This window comes from Merops nubicus, unplaced genomic scaffold (genome assembly GCF_000691845.1).
Source record: "Merops nubicus isolate BGI_N331 unplaced genomic scaffold, ASM69184v1 scaffold30780, whole genome shotgun sequence".
NCBI classification, from domain to species: domain Eukaryota; kingdom Metazoa; phylum Chordata; class Aves; order Coraciiformes; family Meropidae; genus Merops; species Merops nubicus.
Window position 1 is genome coordinate 1 of NW_008583987.1, and position 21,275 is coordinate 21,275.

Below are 21,275 nucleotides of genomic sequence, written 5' to 3' on the forward strand. Positions count from 1 at the left end.
CCCACGGACTACTACCACCAAATGACACTGATGGCCGGCCACCCAAACCCGTACGGGGACCTCCTGATGCAGAGCGGGGGAGCAGCCGGCACAGCCCACATCCATGATTACCTCAGCCCCGTCGACGGTAAGTAGCGGTCCAGGCCTTCCTGGCACGGCCAAAATTCTGGGGCAAGCTTATGGGGCTGTCCTCCAGGTGGAGGTTGCTATACATGGTCACTCTGCACTGCCAAAACCCATGGGTGTCACACTATAATTTTTGTCTTGTCCCACCTTGTTCCATATGTATGTACAAAATATACATGATTTAAAAGATATGCATTGTGGCCTCTTTGGGAGGACGGCATGGCTGCTGCATGGGTAGATGAGCCGGTGCAGCAGGCAGGGCGTTGCTGCTGTCCCACTGCTTTGGCCATGGATGACCACAGTGTGACTGGGGGCAAACTCCAGCTCTGGCTCCCCATCCCACTCCATGTCTAACTGGGGCAAATGCTGGCCATTTCACTGCTCTGCATGCTTGGCGATGGACTTCCCGTCTTGGTTGGGACCTCTCGGGTCCCCAAGGAGAAAAAGTAATTTAATGAGGAGCCATGGTGGAGAGGACATGTTAGTACTTTGTGGGAGAAAAAAAAATTGCAGGAATGTGGTATTTATGCTAGTATTGGGCATTATAAACCCAGAAAGTTCTCGCTCCTCAGTAAATGAAGACAAAGTAAAATCATGTTAGGCACTGCAGTGCTGAGTCACCCCTACGGCTTGACCATTGCCCTGGTGAGATTGGCAAAGTCTATCTGGATGCATATCTGAGGTCCAAATGATTTTTCAAGCTGCTAGAAATGTCTTCTCTTTCACTTTATGTTGCGTCTTGTAAGAATTGGGGCTGGGCAGATGTTATAGAAAGCAGTTTGGGGATTATTTCTTCTGCAAGAAAGAGTCTCATCTTGATTTACAGACCCCAGCTTCTGTTTCCTGGGCTGCCTTCAGATTTGCCTGTGGACCATTATAATTTTTGGAGTGGAGGTCTGCATCGTTTCATTACCGCTTCAAAGTTTCTGTTGTTGAGCTTTTAAGATGAAAGGCTTTGCGGTCTTGATGCTTCATAAAGTGACTGGTTTAGAATGATAAAAGCTGTTCTGGCTGTTCAGTGATGGGAGTTTATAGATATTTCTAACGAAAAAAAAAAAAAACAAATTCTTATCTGCAGCTGCCGCAGAAGTTTTACCTGAATAATCATTTTCTGCTGCCAATTCCTAGATTAATCATGAACCTAGATCCCGGTGTGAAGGAGAGGGTACATGTTCCTTGGTACCATCCCGCCTCTAACACCCAAAATATATTCCAGGCTTCTCTGATACAAAGCAACTGGTCAGTAAGAACACTGTGTCTTCCCTCCAAAGGGTTAATGCCTGTGGTTATAGCAGATGGGTGCAAACCAGCCCTGCCAAGTTCTCCTCAGGCTCATGAACAAGACTCCTTCCTCCTTGCCTCCTTATTAGTCCATCTCTGACCAGCAGTGCCTCACAAACAGCCAGTAAGGAAAGCAAACACAACTGTTTTCATGCTAGCAAAGGCTGACTTTCAGCACACCAAGATACTCATCCTCTGGTTTGCTTAATATCAGTCTTTATCTGAAGTCATCTGAGATGTTCCTCTTACTTACTGCTTTCTTACTGCTTGCCTTCTTCTGAACACAGCCCTAGAGTGAATCACATATCAAAGGTCCCAGCTTCATGCAGCCAAGCTCATAACCATTATTCACTGCAAAGCCAGGGTTCACCAAGCATTTGTTTTGATCTCTCATAAAGCTTTGTTGATGAGTAACTGAGAAGCCTTTTCTGGGCCTTCACATGCTCTGTTGTAGATGAAAACTTTCAATCATCTTGAGGATGTGACCTGAGACACCAGTTTAAGAGTGTGAAAGGGAGCAGCAGTCCCGTGCCAGTCTCTGGTCTGTATGTTTGCTTTTATCCATCAGCTGGAGAGAAGAGAGAATTTGGCATTGTCAAGGCGGAGGCTGAACTGGATGGCTCTGAAACACTGGCTTGAGGAAACAGAGTCTCCCTCTCATTTTAGAAAGTTATTTCAAAAATTTTAATCAGCAGAGCCTAAGTAAATAGTTGAACAGATAATTTAATAAAGCATCCTCTTATGGTGTTTTTCTGAGACAAGAATATCAGTAGCATGCATAAAACTCTACTGAGTCACCACCTTGAGGATTTGTCGTTCAGAGAGCCCTTTCCTTCCCAGAGAGCCTCTGAACATAAGAACTTCACAAGAATTAGTTTGCTGCAAGTGCAGGTAATTCCTGTTAAACTACACACAGCACCACTGCATATCTGTGATAACACTGGCACCTGCAAAAAAAAAAGCAGCAGATAAGCATATATTAAAACTGACCTGTTCAGTGTCATGTCACCTCCAAACATCTGCAGGTCCATGGGAGCCCAAAACACTGGGTATGGTTGTTGTTCCACAGACACATACTTGGACCCTTCTGGTTGCTGTAATTGCATTTCCCGGAGAATTTCTCAATGCCTTCATGTTTGTCAGTGGTTTTAATCCCATCAGGTGCCTAGGTTCAGAAAAAAGTAAAATAGGACACAAGTGTCAGCTGGAGCTTGTTGGTACTGACCATGTGTCAGGTCTGCTATGTGTTTAAATAGTGACTGAGGTAGGGTACTCCAGAGCTGCAGCTCTTCAGCAGGGTTTTCACTGTGCAGCTAGAAGTGGCTACACCACTGAAGAAGACCAGTTTTTTGCACCAGACTGCTAGAGTCTTCAGGCCAGTTCCAGTGGAGACTAAATAACCCTGCAGTTAGCTGTCCTGTTTCATTCTGTCATCCAAACAGGTACTCTAAATCCAAGAGTGGAGTTTGGATCCAGGCTTACATCCATTTTCTGGAAAGCCTACATTTTCAAATCAAAATCTAATCAATTTTCAATGTCACAACATTGCTGGTGGGGCACATTTGAGAGTAATTTACAGGATCTATTCACCAGATCAAAACAATCTTTTACATTTCTATTCTAGAAGTGGCTGCCACATGGTGGATTGTTCCAGGTGACAGAGTGGTTGCACAGGAGCATCCCTGGGGCAGTAAAGACTGGTGGGGAGCACAGATGAAGCTGGAGATGACCACACCTCTCTGATGACAGTAGTACATCCAGCTTATTTTTCTTTTTTCCTAAGTACCAGGGCTTCTGTTACCCTCAGCCCTTCAGGAGGTGCTGCTTGCTCTCAAGAGTATATCCAGACTGACTCAATGCCTGTACTCACATAGCCCTGTACATCAGATCTCAAAGTACTGTACAGAGCAAAGCTACTTCATCACTGGACACCCTGAATAGAAAGGAGATCAAATGATCAGTGAACAGAGCAGTGGCAGCTCTAGCAACAAGATCCAGATCTTCAGAATAAGACTCTCATGGCCAGGGTGGGAAGCAGAGATAATTTTCAGATCCATCAGTTCTGTTTGCTCAGTGTCGACGGTGTGGTCGGGTTGTCCATGCTGAGTCAGGGAATGGAGGAGAAACATCTGGAGTTTCAGCTTGCCCCAAGCGGCGCTGCAGAGTCACACAGGCCAGGAGGGCTGCATGGACACGCCTGTGCAACCTTAGGGTGGCCACCAGCAGGGATGACCCTGCAGTGCTGTCATGGCATTTCATCCAGTTCTGGAGCTACAGGGGGGGATCCCTGCCTGATGCCTGGCAATCATGAATGTCTTGACTCACAATTAGCAGTTTAAGCGGGAGAAGGCTTTGTCCAGCCCAGCATAGCCAAAAAGCCATCAGCTGGCAGTTACCTAGGATACGGGCAAATCATCAAGCAGGACTTTATTTCCCCAATTCAAATAGTGATTCAGCTTCACTGGCCTCTTTCAGTCAGTGTTGCTGGAGCCGTTCTACTTCAAGTAAATGATTTAATAGCCATTGGAGTATGGAGCAGGGCTGGCAGTGCAGCCCAGTGGTTACTGCAGTCAGCAGGCATGTGTCTGTGAGAGGTGAGCTCGGGACTCTCCTCCAGCAGGTTTGTGTGAAGCAACTGCTCCATCAGGAGGGACAGAGTGAGCCCAGCCTCACAACGACCTCGGAAAGAAGTGCCTTGTCTGTGGCTTGAAGGACCAGCAGCTCTAGGTTTGCAGGCTGGATGTGCTGGATCTTAGATGACTTCCTAAAGAAGCCAGCTGTTGGCTACTCTGAGCAGACGGCACACCCTCTCGTTGTTTCCTTAAAAACTCTGAAAGATCTTTTGTTTGTTTGTTTTCTTTGTTCCAGCACAGAATGGAAACTTGCTGAAATCTCAGAAAAGGTTCAGAGAATAGGATATTATTTCCCACCCATTTCTAGCCAGCAATGCTCTTTTCCTCCCCAGAAAAATATACGCAGAAGAGAGGAAAAAGTCCCAGAGCATCCCATAAGCGCTCTGTCTGGAATCCTGCTGCACTCTGGTTTCTAAAGAATTCAATTTACATATGCAAGTTGGGTCGTCTAAACAGTTACCTTGTGGATTGGGAGTAGAAGAATGCAGCCTTGTCTTTCAGCGAGGATTTGAGGGAAGCATTAGTATTCCTTGAACTGCAAAGTTGATCGTCCCAGGGAGGGAAGAAAGAAGGGTCCCAGGACAGTGTCTGGTGCCAGAACAAATGTCCAGCATCTGCTGCAGTCTAAGTAAGATGTGTACTGCCACTGCAGAAGGGGAGAGGGGAATAAGGAACTGGTTGTATGAAGAGTATTTGTAGTTTATTGCTGCTGCTTATTGATTAAGGGATCACCCTGTGTTTTTATGCTCCCTTTGGATTTAATCTGATAATGAGAGGAGGGGGGATATTTCTGTCTGCTCTGAGTAAGGTTTTCTTGATGAGTGGCCAGGAAGAGAGACCATTTTGATAATGCTGTATGTGTCCCAGGGCTGGGCCAGGGGATGCAGGAGAAGTGATGGCTCAGGCCATGTGTCAGTGAGGTGGGGAGTCACCATCTGTAGCCCACGTACTTACTGTATGGGCTCAGCCAGTTGGAAGCAGAGTCCCTGATGTCCAAGGTCATGGCAACATGCTTGTCCATAGAGAGATGTCTGATATTTCCCTGCCTTGAAGGAGTCTTGAGGGAGCTCTCCCTGAAGGCCTGGTGTTTCCTTTTCGGAGGGCTTTGCTGCCACTATTTCTAGTGTGATATGATTTCTCGTCTGAAATCTCCTTCCAGGAGAACCATCTCTGGTGGTGTCCCTCTGATGGCCCATGGCCACAGCAGGTGGTTAGAGCAGGAACCTCTGCGCCAGCCTCCCACATGAGCTGGGGTCTCATCCTGCCCTGCAGCATGACAGTGCTGGGAACAGCCACAAGAGTCAGAGCACAAGCTGCCATGTGTGTAAAACCTGACCATTTGCCTCATTGCTGGACTGTTGTGGATAAATCTAAATTTGGGAAGTTTGTGAGCAGCCTGTGGATATGATAATTTGTAGACGCTGTAGGAAACTGAGAAGAAAACTTATACCATTTTACCAAGCAATCTGGACTTTCCTCACAGCTCTAGGCCAGCTGGAGGGCTAGGATGGGATATTTGGCAGATGTGGCATGTGTCAATTGAAAATCCCTTGCTAATTTAGAAATGGGATGTTTAAACACTCCTCCTTGGAGAGAAATGTCTTTCGGTTGTGAGCTGTGGCATTTACCCTGCAAAGATAATACTGCTGTAAAATCAAGCTTTTCCTGCTGAAAAGTTATTCCAGGAAGTTTTGAAAAGTTTCTTAAAATATATGGATCATACTTATTCTCTAGCATGTAAAGCTTGAGCCAATGACAGTCAGTGTGTCTGGGTCTGTGTATGAAGCAGTATTGAAAAGCCAGTTCACACCAGCTAAAACACAGTGAACTGTATCTGGAGTGGACTTTTTGTTAGAAGAGGCAGCAGAGAGCAGAGGCCTAGGGTAAATATTTGTATTGACCTTCGTGGGCTGCTATCCACAATGCTAACATCAATACACAGAGTTTTGGGCTCGACCTTTACTGCACCCTTCCATTCACCAGTTCACGTCTCCGTTTTGATCTCCTCCCATCTCTGAGAGAGAAGTGAAGAGTATTTTGGCTTAAAATTTCCTGTGTCTTGCTTCAGGTCAAAGGATAATCCTGAAATGGTTTTGATTTCTAGGAAGGTATCTTTACCTTTTGCAAAAACAAAAAAAAAACAAACCAAACCAAAAACAAAACAAAACAAACAAAAATCAGGTTCCTTATTCAGAGCTGATTCATTTAATATATAGCAAATAAATAAAACCTAAGCTGTTAGTATGTCCAGAAATTGAGTGCATAAACATAGCATGTTTTCCAAGTGGGAAAGAATTAGTTTGCAAGATATTGGAAACGGAGGTGTCAGCTTTTAAATTCGTATCTATTCCGTGTTCCAAAGTCTGTGGAAGTCAATGGAAAGCATCTGCTGGCTTTAATAGGTGCTCATTCAAGATGAGAGGTAGAAGTAGCAGAGCAAATTGATAGAGGAACAGCCACTGCCCATCCTGGGCATACTGTAAATGTGTTTGCCTGGAAGCATTACCAAACACCAGAGGAAGCAAATATACAGAGTATCTCGTGGAGTTGTGTTGTTTCTTGTTTTGCTCTGTGGGCTTTGGCCAATCACTTCTTTCTGGCCCTGGGTGAGAGTTTCCCTGTTAGTGGTATTCAAGGGAAAACACTGAAGGTAAAGAAGCTCTCCATCTGAGTAGAGAGGCAGGGAGAAATTAGTTTTAAAAACTGAAATGCTGACAGATGAGGAGTGGAATTTATTCTTAAATAATCTCCTACTTTTATTTCAGTATGTGACTTAGAAAAATTCATTATAACGTATGATGAATTTAGGTTTCTGAACAAAACATCTTTTAGAGCAATAAACAGAAAAATACCAGATTTTTTTTCTTTTGAAAGTGTTGAAGGGGGTATTCTGACAGTTTGGAAAGTTCCCTCAACATATTTTCCAAACATAAAAAAGTCTTGAAACTAAGCCTGTTCATTTTGGTAAGTCAGCATTTTGAAGGGGAGATGAGAGGGGGCTTGCTAGTGATAAATCCTCCTGAAGCTCTCCATCTCTGTCTCTGAAAGATGGATCCTGCCTTCATTTACTTCTCTAGGCATAGTCACTGCTCAAGAAGTTGTATGTGGTTTTTCCTTTGAAACATCGTTGGACCTCAGGCAACAGAGGTTTTTGCCTGTGTATTCAAGTGTCTGTCAGTCAGCCTGTGCTGAACACCTCGCCCCTGTGAACAGCTACACTCATGCTTACCCTTGCTGCTGCCTGCTACCATTCAACATTCATGCTCAGTGTCCTCAAATCAGGGGATCAGGTCAGGCCAATTTTATTGTTAAGAACAATCTTGATGCTGCTAATCTGCCTGTGAATAATAATTTTTTAAAGATTCCCTTTTCCTAAATGCACCAGTTACCACTTCTTCATGTGGTCAAAATCCTTTTCCATTTCCCAGATACTCCCCTTCCTGGGCACCTTGGACAGACTGTTACTGAGAAGAGAGGAATTGTTTATTTGTAGCACAGTTTTAGGTCACAGCTTTCTCTGGAAGGCTGTAAGATGTAAGAGACTTTTGTGTGAAGCCTGAGCCCAACCTATTGGATCTGCTATCAAACATTTTAGGTAGCCAGTGGTACTCACAAGATCTAAATTAGAGCGGATGCTAACACAATGCATAATACCGTTTTTGGGCTGGAGAATTCCCAGGCTAGCTTGCAAATCTGACAGATTCCACCAGAGTTTTACATGGGGGAAAAATGATGTACTTGTGTGCAGTGGGGAGGGGTGCCCACGTTGTTTGCACTGCTAAAACCTGGGTTTCTGTCGGACATCAGGACTTCTTCCCTCTGCAAATTAATGGTGACCAATGACTGAACCAGCACTGTGGACATAAATCATGGGAAGGAACAGCAAGAAATGAGTACAAGGCTTTTCTTTCTATTTAGTAATTTATCAAGGGAAGTGGCACATTAATAAACAGATCTCCCTTGAGGTGTGGGAGTAACAGAGATAAATATGACTGTCAAATCTGGCCTGCTTCCTTCTGTTAGGGAAGGAGGAGACTGTGGGAATGCAAATGCAGAAAACAATATCTATATCTGGAAAGACACATTATTTGTAGGACAGAAACACTGACAACTCAGCTGAGATGGAGCCCCGTTGCTTGGTGCAGTACATACAGAATAAAACACAAACTCTGTCTAAAGGAGCTCATCTAAATAGATGGCACCAGGAAATAGGGACACAGAAAGAAGCAGCAACTTGCTGAAGAAGGTATACCTGGGGAGGGCTGAGAACAGGACCCAGCTCTTTCCAGGTTGTGAAATCAAGATGCCTTATGACCAGGGAAGAAAAAAAAGAATTTTTTCAAATAATTTTTATTAATACATTAATATGTTGCAGACAGAGCACAGTTTTGACTGTTATCGTTTAAATCCAAGCAACCCTCATGTTGCTTGGTCCAGTGCTCTGGCAGGCCCAGATTTCATGAACCAGATATGAAGTTTGGGAATGCTCTGCTCCAGCCTTTGGGCAGGGTCAGCCTTTGCTGAAGGGAGTTGATTGCCTCATTTTTGGTTTAGTCTTCATAATGCCTCCATACACTGGCTGCTCCTTTTCCAGCGCATGGGGTAAGTGCCACTCACCACAGCAGAGCAGGGCTGCAGTCTGCCAGCCACAAGCATCAGGAAGGTTTGAGTCTAGCCCCATGACACCAGCTTTTTAACAGTCAGGAGATGGTTTTTATGGACCGTTGCACTCTCTTTCCATTTGCTACCTGACCACTGAGTTGTGTTTTCTATCATCTCCCTGCACCGTGATGTTGCAAAACATAGTTATACAAAATACTATAAGAACAAGTTCAGCAAATATGCAACAATCTGATTGTTAGGAGGAATTCCCACTATTGTCAGTATTGCAGCAAAGGCATTGAAGCTAGCAACTCCTGAAGCTTCTTAGGTGCAGGACAAAAGTTGCAAGAGTGCTTGGTTCAAGTACCAGCTTAGCCTTGGACTTCCAGTGGGACCTTGGGAAAGTCATTTATCTTGTGCAGTGAGGGACATTATGGGTAACAAGGGGACAGTGGCACTAAACCCCATTGATTACGCAGCACCCAAGCATGGTAATGACCAAGCCTCTTAGGTACATGGCTGAGCCATTTGGAGATGGAGAGGCTGCAATCCAGCCACTGGTCTCAGGGAAATGTTGGCACAATCTCCTGCAAGCCAACACAAATGAAGGAACTAGTTGGTGACACTGGCAGGATATACTTCACCTCCTTATACATCCCATTCACCCTCCAACATGCTAGCACTGTCATCAGGGCAGGAAGTTTATGCTCTTGCGAAGTGCTGGGCATGTATTTGGTGGTATGCAGCTGAATCAGTCCCTCCTAGACTAGAAGAAGATACCTCGTATTGCCAGTCTGGGAAAGGTACTGTTTTATTCATGGTGTTTAACAGGATATACCCAGAGCAAACTTTCTGGAAAAAGTTTGAAAAGTCACTGGAAAAGCCAGATAATAATACAGTGCTGTGTTCATTGAGGGGAAAAAGCTGGAGCAGCTGAGCCCTCCTGCACCCCTGGATGGATGACATGGATTAGCAGCCAGACACCACAGCTGAGTGGCATATTTTACCTTTAGAAATCTTTTGGTTTTTTAAAAAATAGGTGACCTAAATGCTGCTTTCATTACTTTGGAGGAATGTGCCAGTCCAATCAGGGCTAGAACTCAGGCAGGCTTTGGATCTGGTACCCTGGTATCAGCTGTAATATGGCCCATCACCAGCTCCCGTCCACGCCACCCCAGAGATTTGCAGGTGGGTCAGGCCTGAGCAGAGTCTCCTCTGGATGAAGTCAGTTGTTCCAGTTAGCAGCACCGAAACACTGGGAGGAGGCCAAATTCGTACTCGCCGTGTACCGCGGATCCGCAAACGGGACTGGCAGGGTTGGAAATGACTTCATGCCTGAAGAATGATTGACAATTGCTAATAGGGTCCAGGCACTGGCAGGTCCCCTCAGAGAGGGAGAGCTTGAACTTTGTGCCTGAGCTGCCAAATTGGTTTTCTTAAAACTCTTCATTTACTTTCGGGGCTCGTGGAGCCTCGCCTCCGTCGTTAATTGGAGGGTCAGCATTGTGCTCGCAGTCGTGTGGTTTCCGCTCCCTCCGCACACAGGCACAGACACCATTGCCAGGGGTCACCCCGTCCCTGCTGCGCGGCTCTGCTGGCCCGCTGCTCCCGCCACCGAGTCAACAGGGACGGCCGCACTCAGGGAAACCTTGTGGGGCCTTTTCCCTTTTAATTTTAAGTTAATTTAGTGCCGATGAAAGGGGGTGACGGACAGGCTTATGATTATCCCCTGAGGAGGGCGAAGCCAGCGGGCGCCCGGTGCTGCCTGACCCCTGTCATTCAGCACCCAGCAGAGAGGAAACCTCCTATCCCAGTGCAGCTGGTCCCCGTGCTGCTCCCGGCTCCTGAGCATCCCACAGCAGTCACGAGTGCAGCCGGTCTCAGCACCTCCCACCCCCCTGCGGGAAGGGAGCAGCCCACTCATTTTGTCTGAGAGTCTCTCTCTCCTCCAGTGTCCCGGTTTTCGAGCCCACGGGTGACTCCGAGATTAAGCCGAAAGCGAGCCCTGTCCATCTCCCCGCTGTCTGATGCCAGCATTGATCTCCAGACGATGATCAGGACCTCCCCAAACTCTCTCGTGGCATATATCAACAACTCCAGAAGCAGTTCAGCTGCAAGTGGCTCCTACGGTCATTTGTCTGCCGGGACAATCAGGTAAAGCTCTGGGAGCGGCTCCGTTCAGCTGCGTAATCATCCTCCCGAAAGGAGGGGTGCTCCTACAGCAAGGGACACCTCCCCTTCCTTACATTCTCTGCTTTTTCCCGTCGGGGCTGTGTATTAACTCAAAGCCCCCATCTGAGTCTGTGTGTGGAAGGTTACCCGGTGGCATATGGGTTTGGGGTTTTTTTGATGGATTGGGACTATTGGTTACCAGGTTTCCAGTAATTACAGTATGATCATGCCTCCTGCAAGCAGCAGCAGAGAATAAATTAGTCTAACAAAATGCTTATTGTGAGTGGTTGAACTGGTTAAGAAACACTCTGATTTAAGAGATTACCCCAAATTATTGGCCACATTCTCAAAAAAATAAAGTTGTCCAGGCAGATAGAAGAGCATGGTTCTGAAAACATATTTAAAACAAATCTAAGCCCTTGAATAAGGTTTTGGCCAAATCTTAATTAAAAAGCACTTATACTAGGCAGTTCACTGTTGTCAGTTCCTGCTGTGATTGCTTCACCCAAGTTTCACAATGTTAATATTCTTTTTATTACTTGATTGTTAAAAATGTTAGATCTAATTAACACTGATGTTGCAAAGCAAGGGTTTATAAAGATCATGCACTCCTGAAATTTGTAGGGGGAAACAGAGATATTGCAATTAGTAACTGTAACATTAATTTTGTAATTTACTGTAGCCAGCATCATTATTTAGAAACTGACTGTAAAATCAAATATAATGCTAACTTAAACGAATTGCAACTCCTTCTCTGACCGTATTTTTCTAGTCTTTTCACCTGTTATCATTAACTGGGCATACCTGCAGCATCTCATCTTATACTCAGATTTTAAGCTTTTCAGGGTAGCGTCTGGTATTTTCAATGACTCAGCAGAGTGTAGAGTTTGACCCAATAGTCAGTTGTTGGTCTACACGAGAATAATCAAGTAATAATAAAGAATTTGAAACTCTTCTCAGTGTTCTGAAGGTATATCTTAAATATCAGAAATTGTAAAACGGGTTACAGATAAAACAGGATTCCTAACTGTCAGCAATTTGATGTGAAAAAACTTATTTGTTATTATTTTAACGGTGTCTTAGTGGTAGGAATGAAACATTTTCTCACCCACCCAGACCCAGATCCTGATGGCACTTCAGAAAGTCATTTTTGGACTTTGCTGTAACATAACAATGATGTGCAGCAGCCTGCCATCACACTTCATTTGCTGCAGTGTTTTATACTGTAGTGATTTTTGCCCTTTATTCTTTTGGTCAAGTTGTCATTAACTGCTTTGGAACAGAAATACTAATTGTATGATTACCAACAATAAGTATTTTCTCTAAAAGCAAAATTGGAAATGAAGTGTGTTGTTAATTACGGCCCTGTTCTCTGAGCACTCATGCCATGGACAGTTTTAGTGATGTGGAACAAAATACCATGAGGGTGAAGGCTCAGGACAGCCACCTCTTAAAGGTGGCAATAACTGATTTTTGGGCTGAGAGTCTGTGGCTGATACATTACCCACCTTGAGTACATGGAGCAGAGCATCTCCCATGCCTCTCCATCTCTGCCAAGGAGGCTCAGCCCTGGGAGTATACCTCTTCTTTCCAAAAGCAGAGCTTCATTTTTAATGCTGTCAGCTGCCGCATCCTGGCTCGGACCTGTTGCCCACAGTTAGTGCCCAAGCAGTCAGGAGCTGGTGGTGTTTCTGGTCACCACTAACCTAGATTGGAGCTGAACCACTGACCTACATATGAAGGGTGACATACTTTTCAGCAGTCCCCTGAGCCAGCAGTCCCTCACCTGAACGCAGAGTAAATTGTGTGGTTTTGCACTATGTTAAATGGAGAGATATTCAGCCCTGCTGTGATCTGTGCCAGGTGAGCCAGGTGATGATGCTTTTTTATATCCAGGGTAGCATAACCCCAAGGATACGAGTCTGCAGAATGAGTCTGCCTGGGAAAACCCAGGAGTCTCAGGGGCTGCAAAACCAGATGTGTCCAAGTCCCATCCTCTTCTGCACTCCCTGCCAAGGGCTTTGACTGGTTTTAAACATAGGAAGCAAAGCAATCATAATCAGTCTGATATGTGGGTCGAAATGATTCACAAGGTTGCTGAAGCATACTTGAGACAAGTTACGTCTTTGCAGACTGTCAGGCTTATTGTGGCGTTGAAGGCATCAAGCTGGGGCATTGAAGCCTCCCTCCTGAAGTCTCCAGTAAGCCAAGCTGGAATCAGTCACTACATAACGTAACTAAGTATTATTTAAAATAATGCCTCCTCCTTTTTCCTCCTCCTGTCGCTGCAGTCCGGCGTTCAGCTTCCCCCACCCCATTAACCCCGTGACGTACCAGCAGATCCTGACCCAGCAGAGAGGCCTGGGCTCGGCCTTCGGACACACGCCTCCCCTGATCCAGCCGTCGCCCACCTTCCCTCCGCGGCAGCACATGGCCGTCATCTCCCTTAACCCCCCGCCCGCACAGGCCAGCAGCAACAGCAACTGCATCTCCGACTCCAGCCAGGTAGGCACGGCTGTCCTGGCTCTCTCCCTGTGTGGCACACAGGGAAAGGGGGGCACGTTCTCCAGGGGATGGGTGCTGCCCTTCTTCGTGGCTGTGGGAGCTTTACCCACTCTCTTTTTACTCACGCTCTCCCTTTTACGTTGCTTCTTCCTTCTCCGGGCAAAACATTTCTGGACTGGTCACCGCCAAATTTTGTACCCACCTCCATTCCCTGCACACATTTGGTTTCATGCAGGAAACAAAGGCCTTGATCCACTGAAGCACTAAACATGGATACACAGGGTCATCTCAGACAGAAACTCTCCTTGAACACTTGCTATGTGCTATTTAAATAGAGGAAATTCAGCACATGCTGGAGGGTTTTGCCAGATAAGCACCTGAGCACTGTGAACTAAGCTTCGTCAGTTCCCTCACCAATCCCTCTTTCATTTTATTCCACTGACATAAACCATGCCAATGGTCTTAAAACACCATATTCCTTCCTTCTTCAACAAATATGCATCCTGCCGAGGACCTCTAGCCATTTTCCTTACTATTCCTTCTTTTTCAGCAGCTTCTCAGGGTATCTCTGCTGTTGATTTTTACTGTTAAGCTTTGCAAAACCAGGGGCCAGATTTTGAAAACTGGGAATGCCATGACACGTATGAAATCCCATACCTCAAATCTGTCCTTGCAAATACCTATGAATTCACCCAGGCACATGCATGTGTGCACAAGTCCTCCGCATGCGCAGGTTTAGTGAGTAGGTCTATCACAGTCCTAATCATTTTTCCTTCCCATTTTCGTTCTTTGGAAGTTTAAATTGCAGTTGCTCTCCTCCCCAAAGACTTGTTTCACCTCATTTCACACCCATTTCAAATTGTTGTTTTACTTGTATCATACTGAACTTTCAGACTGGTTTATTGTTTTAGGGTTTCTCATGGCTGCTGCGCTGCAAACTCTGTTCGTTATTGAAGGTTATTTGATTGATTGGTTTTGTTTTCTTCTTACAAACTGGCTACCAAAATAATGTGGCTGGCAGGAGTTATGCATCTGTTTAATAACTTGCAGGGCCAATCTTGAGCAATTAGCAAGAGTGTTTTTAAAATACTAATGTTCCAATTTTATGCACATACAATGGACTGTTTTTTCTCCTGAAGTTGTTCTCATTTTTTAAGAGCTTAGCAAAATATACACATAGCCTTTCATGCACCCAGCATGCCAGAGCCTTCGCATGTAACCAGAGCTCCCCGCTCTCCCCAGGAATTCATTTCTCAACAAATCATTTCATTGCATTGAGAAATTAAATCGTGGCTTGGGTGGGGGTTGCTTAAGGTTTTGATGGCTTTGACAGGGACTGGATTGCTCTGACACAGAGCAGCAGCAGCAAGACCGAGCTCGCTGGTGAGCCTGGGGAAGCTGATGCTGCCCATGACCCTTCCCTCTTTTCCATCCCTCTGCCTTGCAGAAACCCACACAGGCTAGTTTTCGTCTGAAACCCAGGCCAGCAGGCCAATAGCCTATTGTCCCTGGCCCCTCCTGAAATTCGATCTTGTCTGATTTTTAAGTTAATTTTTAATGAGGTAGGCTGCAGTCTGTCTCTCATCCCAAAGCCTGGTGCTGTATCTTGCCTGGTTTTCTTTCCTAGAGCAAGCAGAGCAGCGAGTCAGCCGTGAGCAGCACAGTCAATCCCGTGATTAACAAGCGCAGCAAAGTCAAGACTGAAGTCGAGGGCTTGCCCCCAGCATCCCCAACCACACAGGTAACCTTCCTGGTGCAAGACCTTCAGTGGGGCTGAGGCAGCAAGCTGCTGGGTCTCGTTGTCTTTGGGAATGATACTCTTGGCACCTTTTGCTGCAGGTGGGAGCAAGGCATCAAAGGCTGCCAGGCAGCAGAGTGTCACTCAGAGAAGGAAGCCTGTCAAGGTACAGGGCAGAGCTGAGGTGACTGCAGCATTCGGTGGGTGCTTGGGTCTCAGCTTGCTGATGCTGTGCTCGAAGAGAAAAAAAAGAAGGGAGAGAATATTTCAAGTGTGATAATTTAAAAACGATACCTGAGTTTTCTGTATTGCAAAGCAAGCAGGATTAGTGTCTCAGAGCAAACACAGATTATGAGGGAATCTTGCATGTAGGTAGAAAGCTTGCAGAAATAAAAAGGTTGACTTCTTGACTCAACATAGAAACATCCTTTATGCTGGTGACACAACATTTGACACCAAGAAGGGCCCAAAGGCCTTTGCTTTCTTTCTGGAGCTCTGTGATTGCAAACTGTTTAATGGCTGACAGTATCCATCTGACCGTCCTTTATCACAACTGTAAACTATCAGGAGTGCTCTGGGCACTTCATTTTCATGAAATATTAGGCTGTGTTATTGTCAAGCGAATGGAAGAGTTGATGACAAATTTCTCCTCCTGCCCTGGTTCAGGAGCAGGTCTCAGCATGATGCATGGGGACAGCAACGTGTGCAGTCATCAGGGGGCTGGTAAAATTGATGAAGATAGCATATCAGGGAAAGATAAACATGCTGTAGTCAGCACGATTAGGGCAAAGAGGCACCTCTCTGGAGCTTTGAGTTTCGGAGTGCATCTACATGCTGCTGAAAAAGCACGTGCCCCGAAAAACCAATCTGGCCACCACCCAGGCTAATAGGGCCATGTGTTTATTTCCTGCAGCAAATGAAAAAAAGATCTGAAAGCCATCACCTGCTTTCTCAAAGCATCTGTGACAGAGGAGCTGTGGGACAGACAGCTGTTTGCTCAGTGACTGTTGTCCTCTGTTCTCTGCCCCAATGTGAGGAGGGAAGCGCCCAGCCACAGGGAGTGCTTGGGTAACATCAGCCTGGATAACATCAGCTCACCCTTGGAGCCCTGCCCCAGAGATTCATCCAGTGGGTCTCACATAAAATGAGCACTGAAAGGAAGAGGGGAGTAAAGTGCTGCAAAGAGCTTTGCTGAGAATACCAAGGTGAAATTAAGACAAGGAGAATCAACATTGGTCGTCTAAGAGTTCCTAATGAGGAGATCTGCTCCATGTCTTGCAGCGTTTTAGTATTGACTGGGGAATTACTGGAAAGGTACCTTGTAAAAGACAGCCCAGTCTGGGCAAGGAGAACAGGTTAAAAGACATAGTGGGTGTCTCCTATTCAGATGTTTTAAACAACAGCAACTTGATCAATTTGGGGATTCCTGTTCTGCAGGAAAATGTCCTGAAAAGTTCAGCTACAGTCAGTTAATTATTGACTGATATTTTTTGCAGAGTATGAAGCTCATCCATCCCCCCAAAAAACAACCATGCATGTGTGTATTTTGTTTTGGAAATGCTGTACTGGAAAGGCCTCATGTGAGTTGTGGTTTGGGTGTTTAAAATCCTTGGCCAGACAATATCTCCCATGATGGCCCGGGCTATAAAAAAAGCAATCCAGACAAGATCTGTGGGACACAGTGGAGCACCAGGCACGAGGGACCTGAGTTACTGTGCTCTTACAATACCACAATAGCTCCGGTACAGATTCAGAGTAACATTGAACTAGCCAGAAATGAAACAAGTCTATCATCTTCCACAAATGAAAATGGTTTCAATTTCATTTTTCCAAGAGAAAGTATTAAAATTTTGGCAAAATAAGATTTTTAATAGAAAATTTCACTTTTCCAGAGACCACGTTTTGCAGAGAGAGAAATGTTTCAACAAAAATAACGTTGACAGCTCAACCAGATAGGAACTGCAGGAAAAAGAAGTGGCTGATTGAACTTTCTCAGACTATTGCTCTGCACTCTGATACAGTTTGAATCTCCAGAAGTCTTTCTGTAAATTACTACAGTTTCCTGTCCCAAGAGCCACCTTACAATTTTATTTTTTTAAAAAAAAAAACTAAGAGCTAATTAAATCTCTTCCTCTCTATATCTAAACTTCTGAATTGAAAAGTCACAGCTGGCATGTATGTCAAGAGCTAGTTAATGAAAACTGGTGAACTTTCATACAGTACATCTCATTTTTCAAGCCACATAATGCCATTAAATCATTAATCATTGCAGCCCTTCAGTACGCCTCAGGAAGGTGTTGGTGAGGAAGGAGGTGGCAGCCAGATAGGTCCTTTTGGGCTGGTCAGAGACAGTTTGAGGTGGCTGTGGCTGTGTCCGCACACTTACGGGACCAACTGGAGCATCAGGTCGTGAGGAACAGCATGTGATGTAGTCAGTCACCCCAGACACTCCTGTCTAAAGCTGCCTGGATGGAGGCAGGATGCTCTGTGCTGGGCAGTAGTAATGACAGGGAGGAAAGAGAATGAAAGGGTCAAAACCTGCAGGATTTTCTGTTGTTGAATTCGCAAGCCTGTACTGGCTGGTTGCCTTGCCTGTGGTGGAAGTGTCTGACACACACAGAGCTGACAGTTGTCCTTGCCTCTGAAGTGTACTGATTATGTACTACATTACACTCTTGTGTAGGTGCTGATGCTTTAACCCTCATAGCAGCCATAACAAAAAATATTCTGTGCTTCACTTAGCACTGGAGAGCTGACTAGACAGAGAAGTTAAGGAGAGAGCTCACAGCCTGCCCAGCATTAAAGTAACTCATTTACGAGTCCAGAGCCCCAAGAGCTCTGCTCTGCAACCCACTCATCACTGGGTCTTGCTCAAGCTTCCCGAATTTCCCTATCTCAAAGGAGTGCTTTGAAGGCTCACCACTTTGTCCCTGTGGAACATCCTGCAGGTTTATATCTTTGGATAAGTATTAGGTATAATTTTCTCATCTGTTGAAAGATGCAGAAAGCAGGACTCCCCCTCCCCAACCCAAGTCAGCGGAGTGTGATAACCACTAGGCTCTGACTGCAATGCGTTTTCTTCTTGCTCATATTTCCCCACTGCCCCCCCAGATCTGAAGTTTTATTCCAGCGAAGAACACCACCACCAGTCAAAAGCCAGCCTTTAGCTTTCTCCAGTCTGTCCTGAGACTGCCCATGACCTGAACCACTGAGATCATGGCTTCAGGATGCTTTATGTCTTGTCATTAACTCTGATCCATTTTTCCAAAACTCTGTCACTCATTATTTCACAGTAATCAAGGATGTTATATTGCCACAATGAGCACAGTTTTGTGATCATTTGGTACTTGCCCTGTAATCTCTGAGTAATGGAGGAATTCAGATGAAAGAAGTTCACCTCATACAATGCACTGTTGTATGTTGCAGGAGCATCTGACAGACCTGAAAGAAGATCTAGATAAGGATGAATGTAAACAGGAGCCTGAGGTTATTTATGAGACGAACTGTCACTGGGAAGGGTGCACAAAGGAATATGACACTCAAGAGCAGCTTGTCCATGTGAGTAATGGTTGGGAGGAAACCCCAGTGATAAATTTGGGTTTCTGTGCACTTGTCCTCATTTTTTATCAGTAGCAAGAGCTCACTCTGGGAGCTACTAAAGGTGCAAATCAGAGATACGGTGTGTAAACACTGCCAAAGAAGGTTGCTGCTCCCCAAGGAGTTTAGCTGCAAGAAGCCTCTCATAGATTATTTGATGTTGTTCTCTTCTCAGCTGCTGAGGCTGCAGTTTTGGTCTCCCCTGTGCATGACCCAATGACAGAAGGCTCTGTGCAGAGGACCTGATCAGAAGACGGTGAAGGGGGCTGAGCCCTTCCCTCTTCCCTGATCATATTCACTGAGCCTCCCACACACCTACACCAGCTAGAGGTCAGGGATCATCCATTCTGTTCTCAGCCCTTGTCCAGGTCGTGAAAGCCTTTTATGCTGCTGTGACATGAGCTGTGGGGCAATATCACTTAGAGGCTGTTTGGCTTCTCAGATCATTCCTCTCACAAAAAAAATAGAGCACTTCCAGAGTTTGGAGAGACGTTCTAGTGTCTCCATCAAGACCTGAAACGTAGAAAGTGGCTTGATTTTTTAAAAGTTGGGAAATAGGGCTTCCGTAATCGCAGCGATGTCCCTAAATCGGTGTCAAAACTGCTCTCTGAAGGATCCCTAAACTAAATCATTAATCAGATTTTCAGTTCTGATTAATTCCAAGAACCTTTTGTCTGCTTTGCTTCACATGGGAATCCACCGTTTGGTTTCCTTTGGCTTCTGGGGTCAACAAATCCCTCAAACTCAGTGCAAGTGCCTATGAAACCAGCTATGGTCTGTGTCTGAGCCCCATCCTACCCCCTAGCCTAGCACCCTCTCAGTCCTCATCTTGGGTCTTGTGAAAGCACCATTTATTTGTAGTCAGCCCAGAGCTGCTGGGAGTTCACCAGCCCCAGCAACCTTGCTGCTTGCAGCAAAATGTTGGATTGAGCAAAATTTGCAGCAGGACCCTTGCCTCAGGCAGGCTCCAATACTGCTAGGGGCCACTCAGGTGACTCACGGGTGGCCGTCTTCCTGAGGGTTCCTCTCTCCTTCCACCCTTTTTAATAGATCTTAATTTTAGTAATGTTTAGATGCCACCAAGTAGGCATCAGTCTCTGTTGCCCCAGGCTCTGCACACAAACATTCTCTTAGCCCAAAGGGACTACACTCGAAATGATAATTTTGAGCATGTGCTTTTCTTCCATTGAAGTCTAGCACCTGCCCAGCTCTACCAGAAGTCAGTGGTTCCGTGCAGCAAGTCCTTGAGTACAGACAGATTTGGAAATTATTTTCAGGGTCAAACGAGTGATAAGGTGTTTCCTGGGTTGCACATTTCATGTCTTGGGGTGTTGCTTTTCTGGGCTTAAACCACAGCGGCCCTGTCAGATGGGCTGGGCTCTCATTTGTCCAGCAGTATATTTGTGTTTCCCTCTCAGACGTAAGAAAAGTTCTTTAACTCTGCCCAGAGCAAAGTGTAGGACAGATCCAGGCAGCTCAGCACAATTTATTTCCAGAGAAAAGCCAAAGAAAAATGTTTGACGGAATGTCCTGAGATTTTCCTAAATTTGGAAGGTTATAAAAACAGAGGCTTCTGTACTATGATTACTAGTAACATGGGACTGTGGATTTGGGATGCCCAAAATACACATACAAATGAAATACAGATGTCGTTGGCCAACTTCTGAGAAGGTGGCATCCCACCGTGCATGGAAAAACTTGAGTCTGTGTGCAGAGCAAACTACCTGGGTGTGCAGGGTCTGTTCTTCATATGCAGTGGACCGTGTACATGTGGGAAAGTTACATGTGAACAAATAGCAGCAGGAGTGAGGACATATTTTTGAAAGCACCACTCCTGGTCCCAGCCTCAAAGGTCACACTCAACCTTCACACACTTGAGAGAAGCCCGGGCAAAGCCTCTGGCCGGGTGGGGGTTTGATGAGGGCTATGGAGCCATAGTCAAAGTATAGCGAGTTGTGCGACTGTTCCTCAACCATGTGATGGGAAGCAGATGTTGCCCAGACAGTGAGTTAATAAGCCTGAAGAGGATTACAGTCTTCCTCCCATAAATGTGTCTTCCTCTGGCCCAAGCATGACCGAATGGGCAAGCCTGTGCACCACCCCGCCCCGCTCCTAGGACTTGTGTGTGTAGTCTTGGTTGTAAGTCAGACTCCAGTGCAAACACAGCCAGGAGATTTATCTTCCCAGTAAGGTCCGGAAGCAGTTTAGGGTGTCCATGGATCTCCTGGGGGGGGGAGAATTCACCAGATTTCCACCATCTGAGGCTAACATCTCTGCTAACACCAATGCCGTGTTGTAAAACCAGAACCATAGGCAGCTGAACTCCAAACTCCAAACCCCTATGACATCTCTCCCAAACCCATCCTTCCATGACACTCCTGGCATGCAGCTTTGGCTTCTTGATGGTTACTCTTGGTGCCAAAGAGCCCAACTGAAGGTCATGCACCCCTTCTTGCTCCCGGGTAGACCTGGTGACCCAAACAGCAGGTCCCCACCCCTAGGATTGGGCCACGGCACACAAAGTGCTGGGGCTGGATTTGACTGGGACTATGAAGGTGGGTGATTCTGTTTTAATTCTTTTTTGTGTCCCTGTGCTGCCTCACCACCCCAAGAAAGTCTCA

General features: G+C 45.8%; 1 protein-coding gene across 1 annotated transcript; it reads left to right on the forward strand.

The window, feature by feature from the left end:
* Positions 1-3: 3 nt before the first annotated feature.
* On the forward strand, positions 4-18,619 carry LOC103775393 (zinc finger protein GLI2-like; the record flags this gene model as incomplete). The annotated part of the gene is made up of 5 exons (XM_008942843.1): positions 4-127; positions 10,595-10,796; positions 13,106-13,319; positions 14,947-15,060; positions 18,484-18,619. Coding segments are annotated over 5 exons (790 nt in total), but the record flags the coding sequence as incomplete, so codon positions are not given.
* Between the last annotated feature and the right edge of the window lie 2,656 nt (positions 18,620-21,275).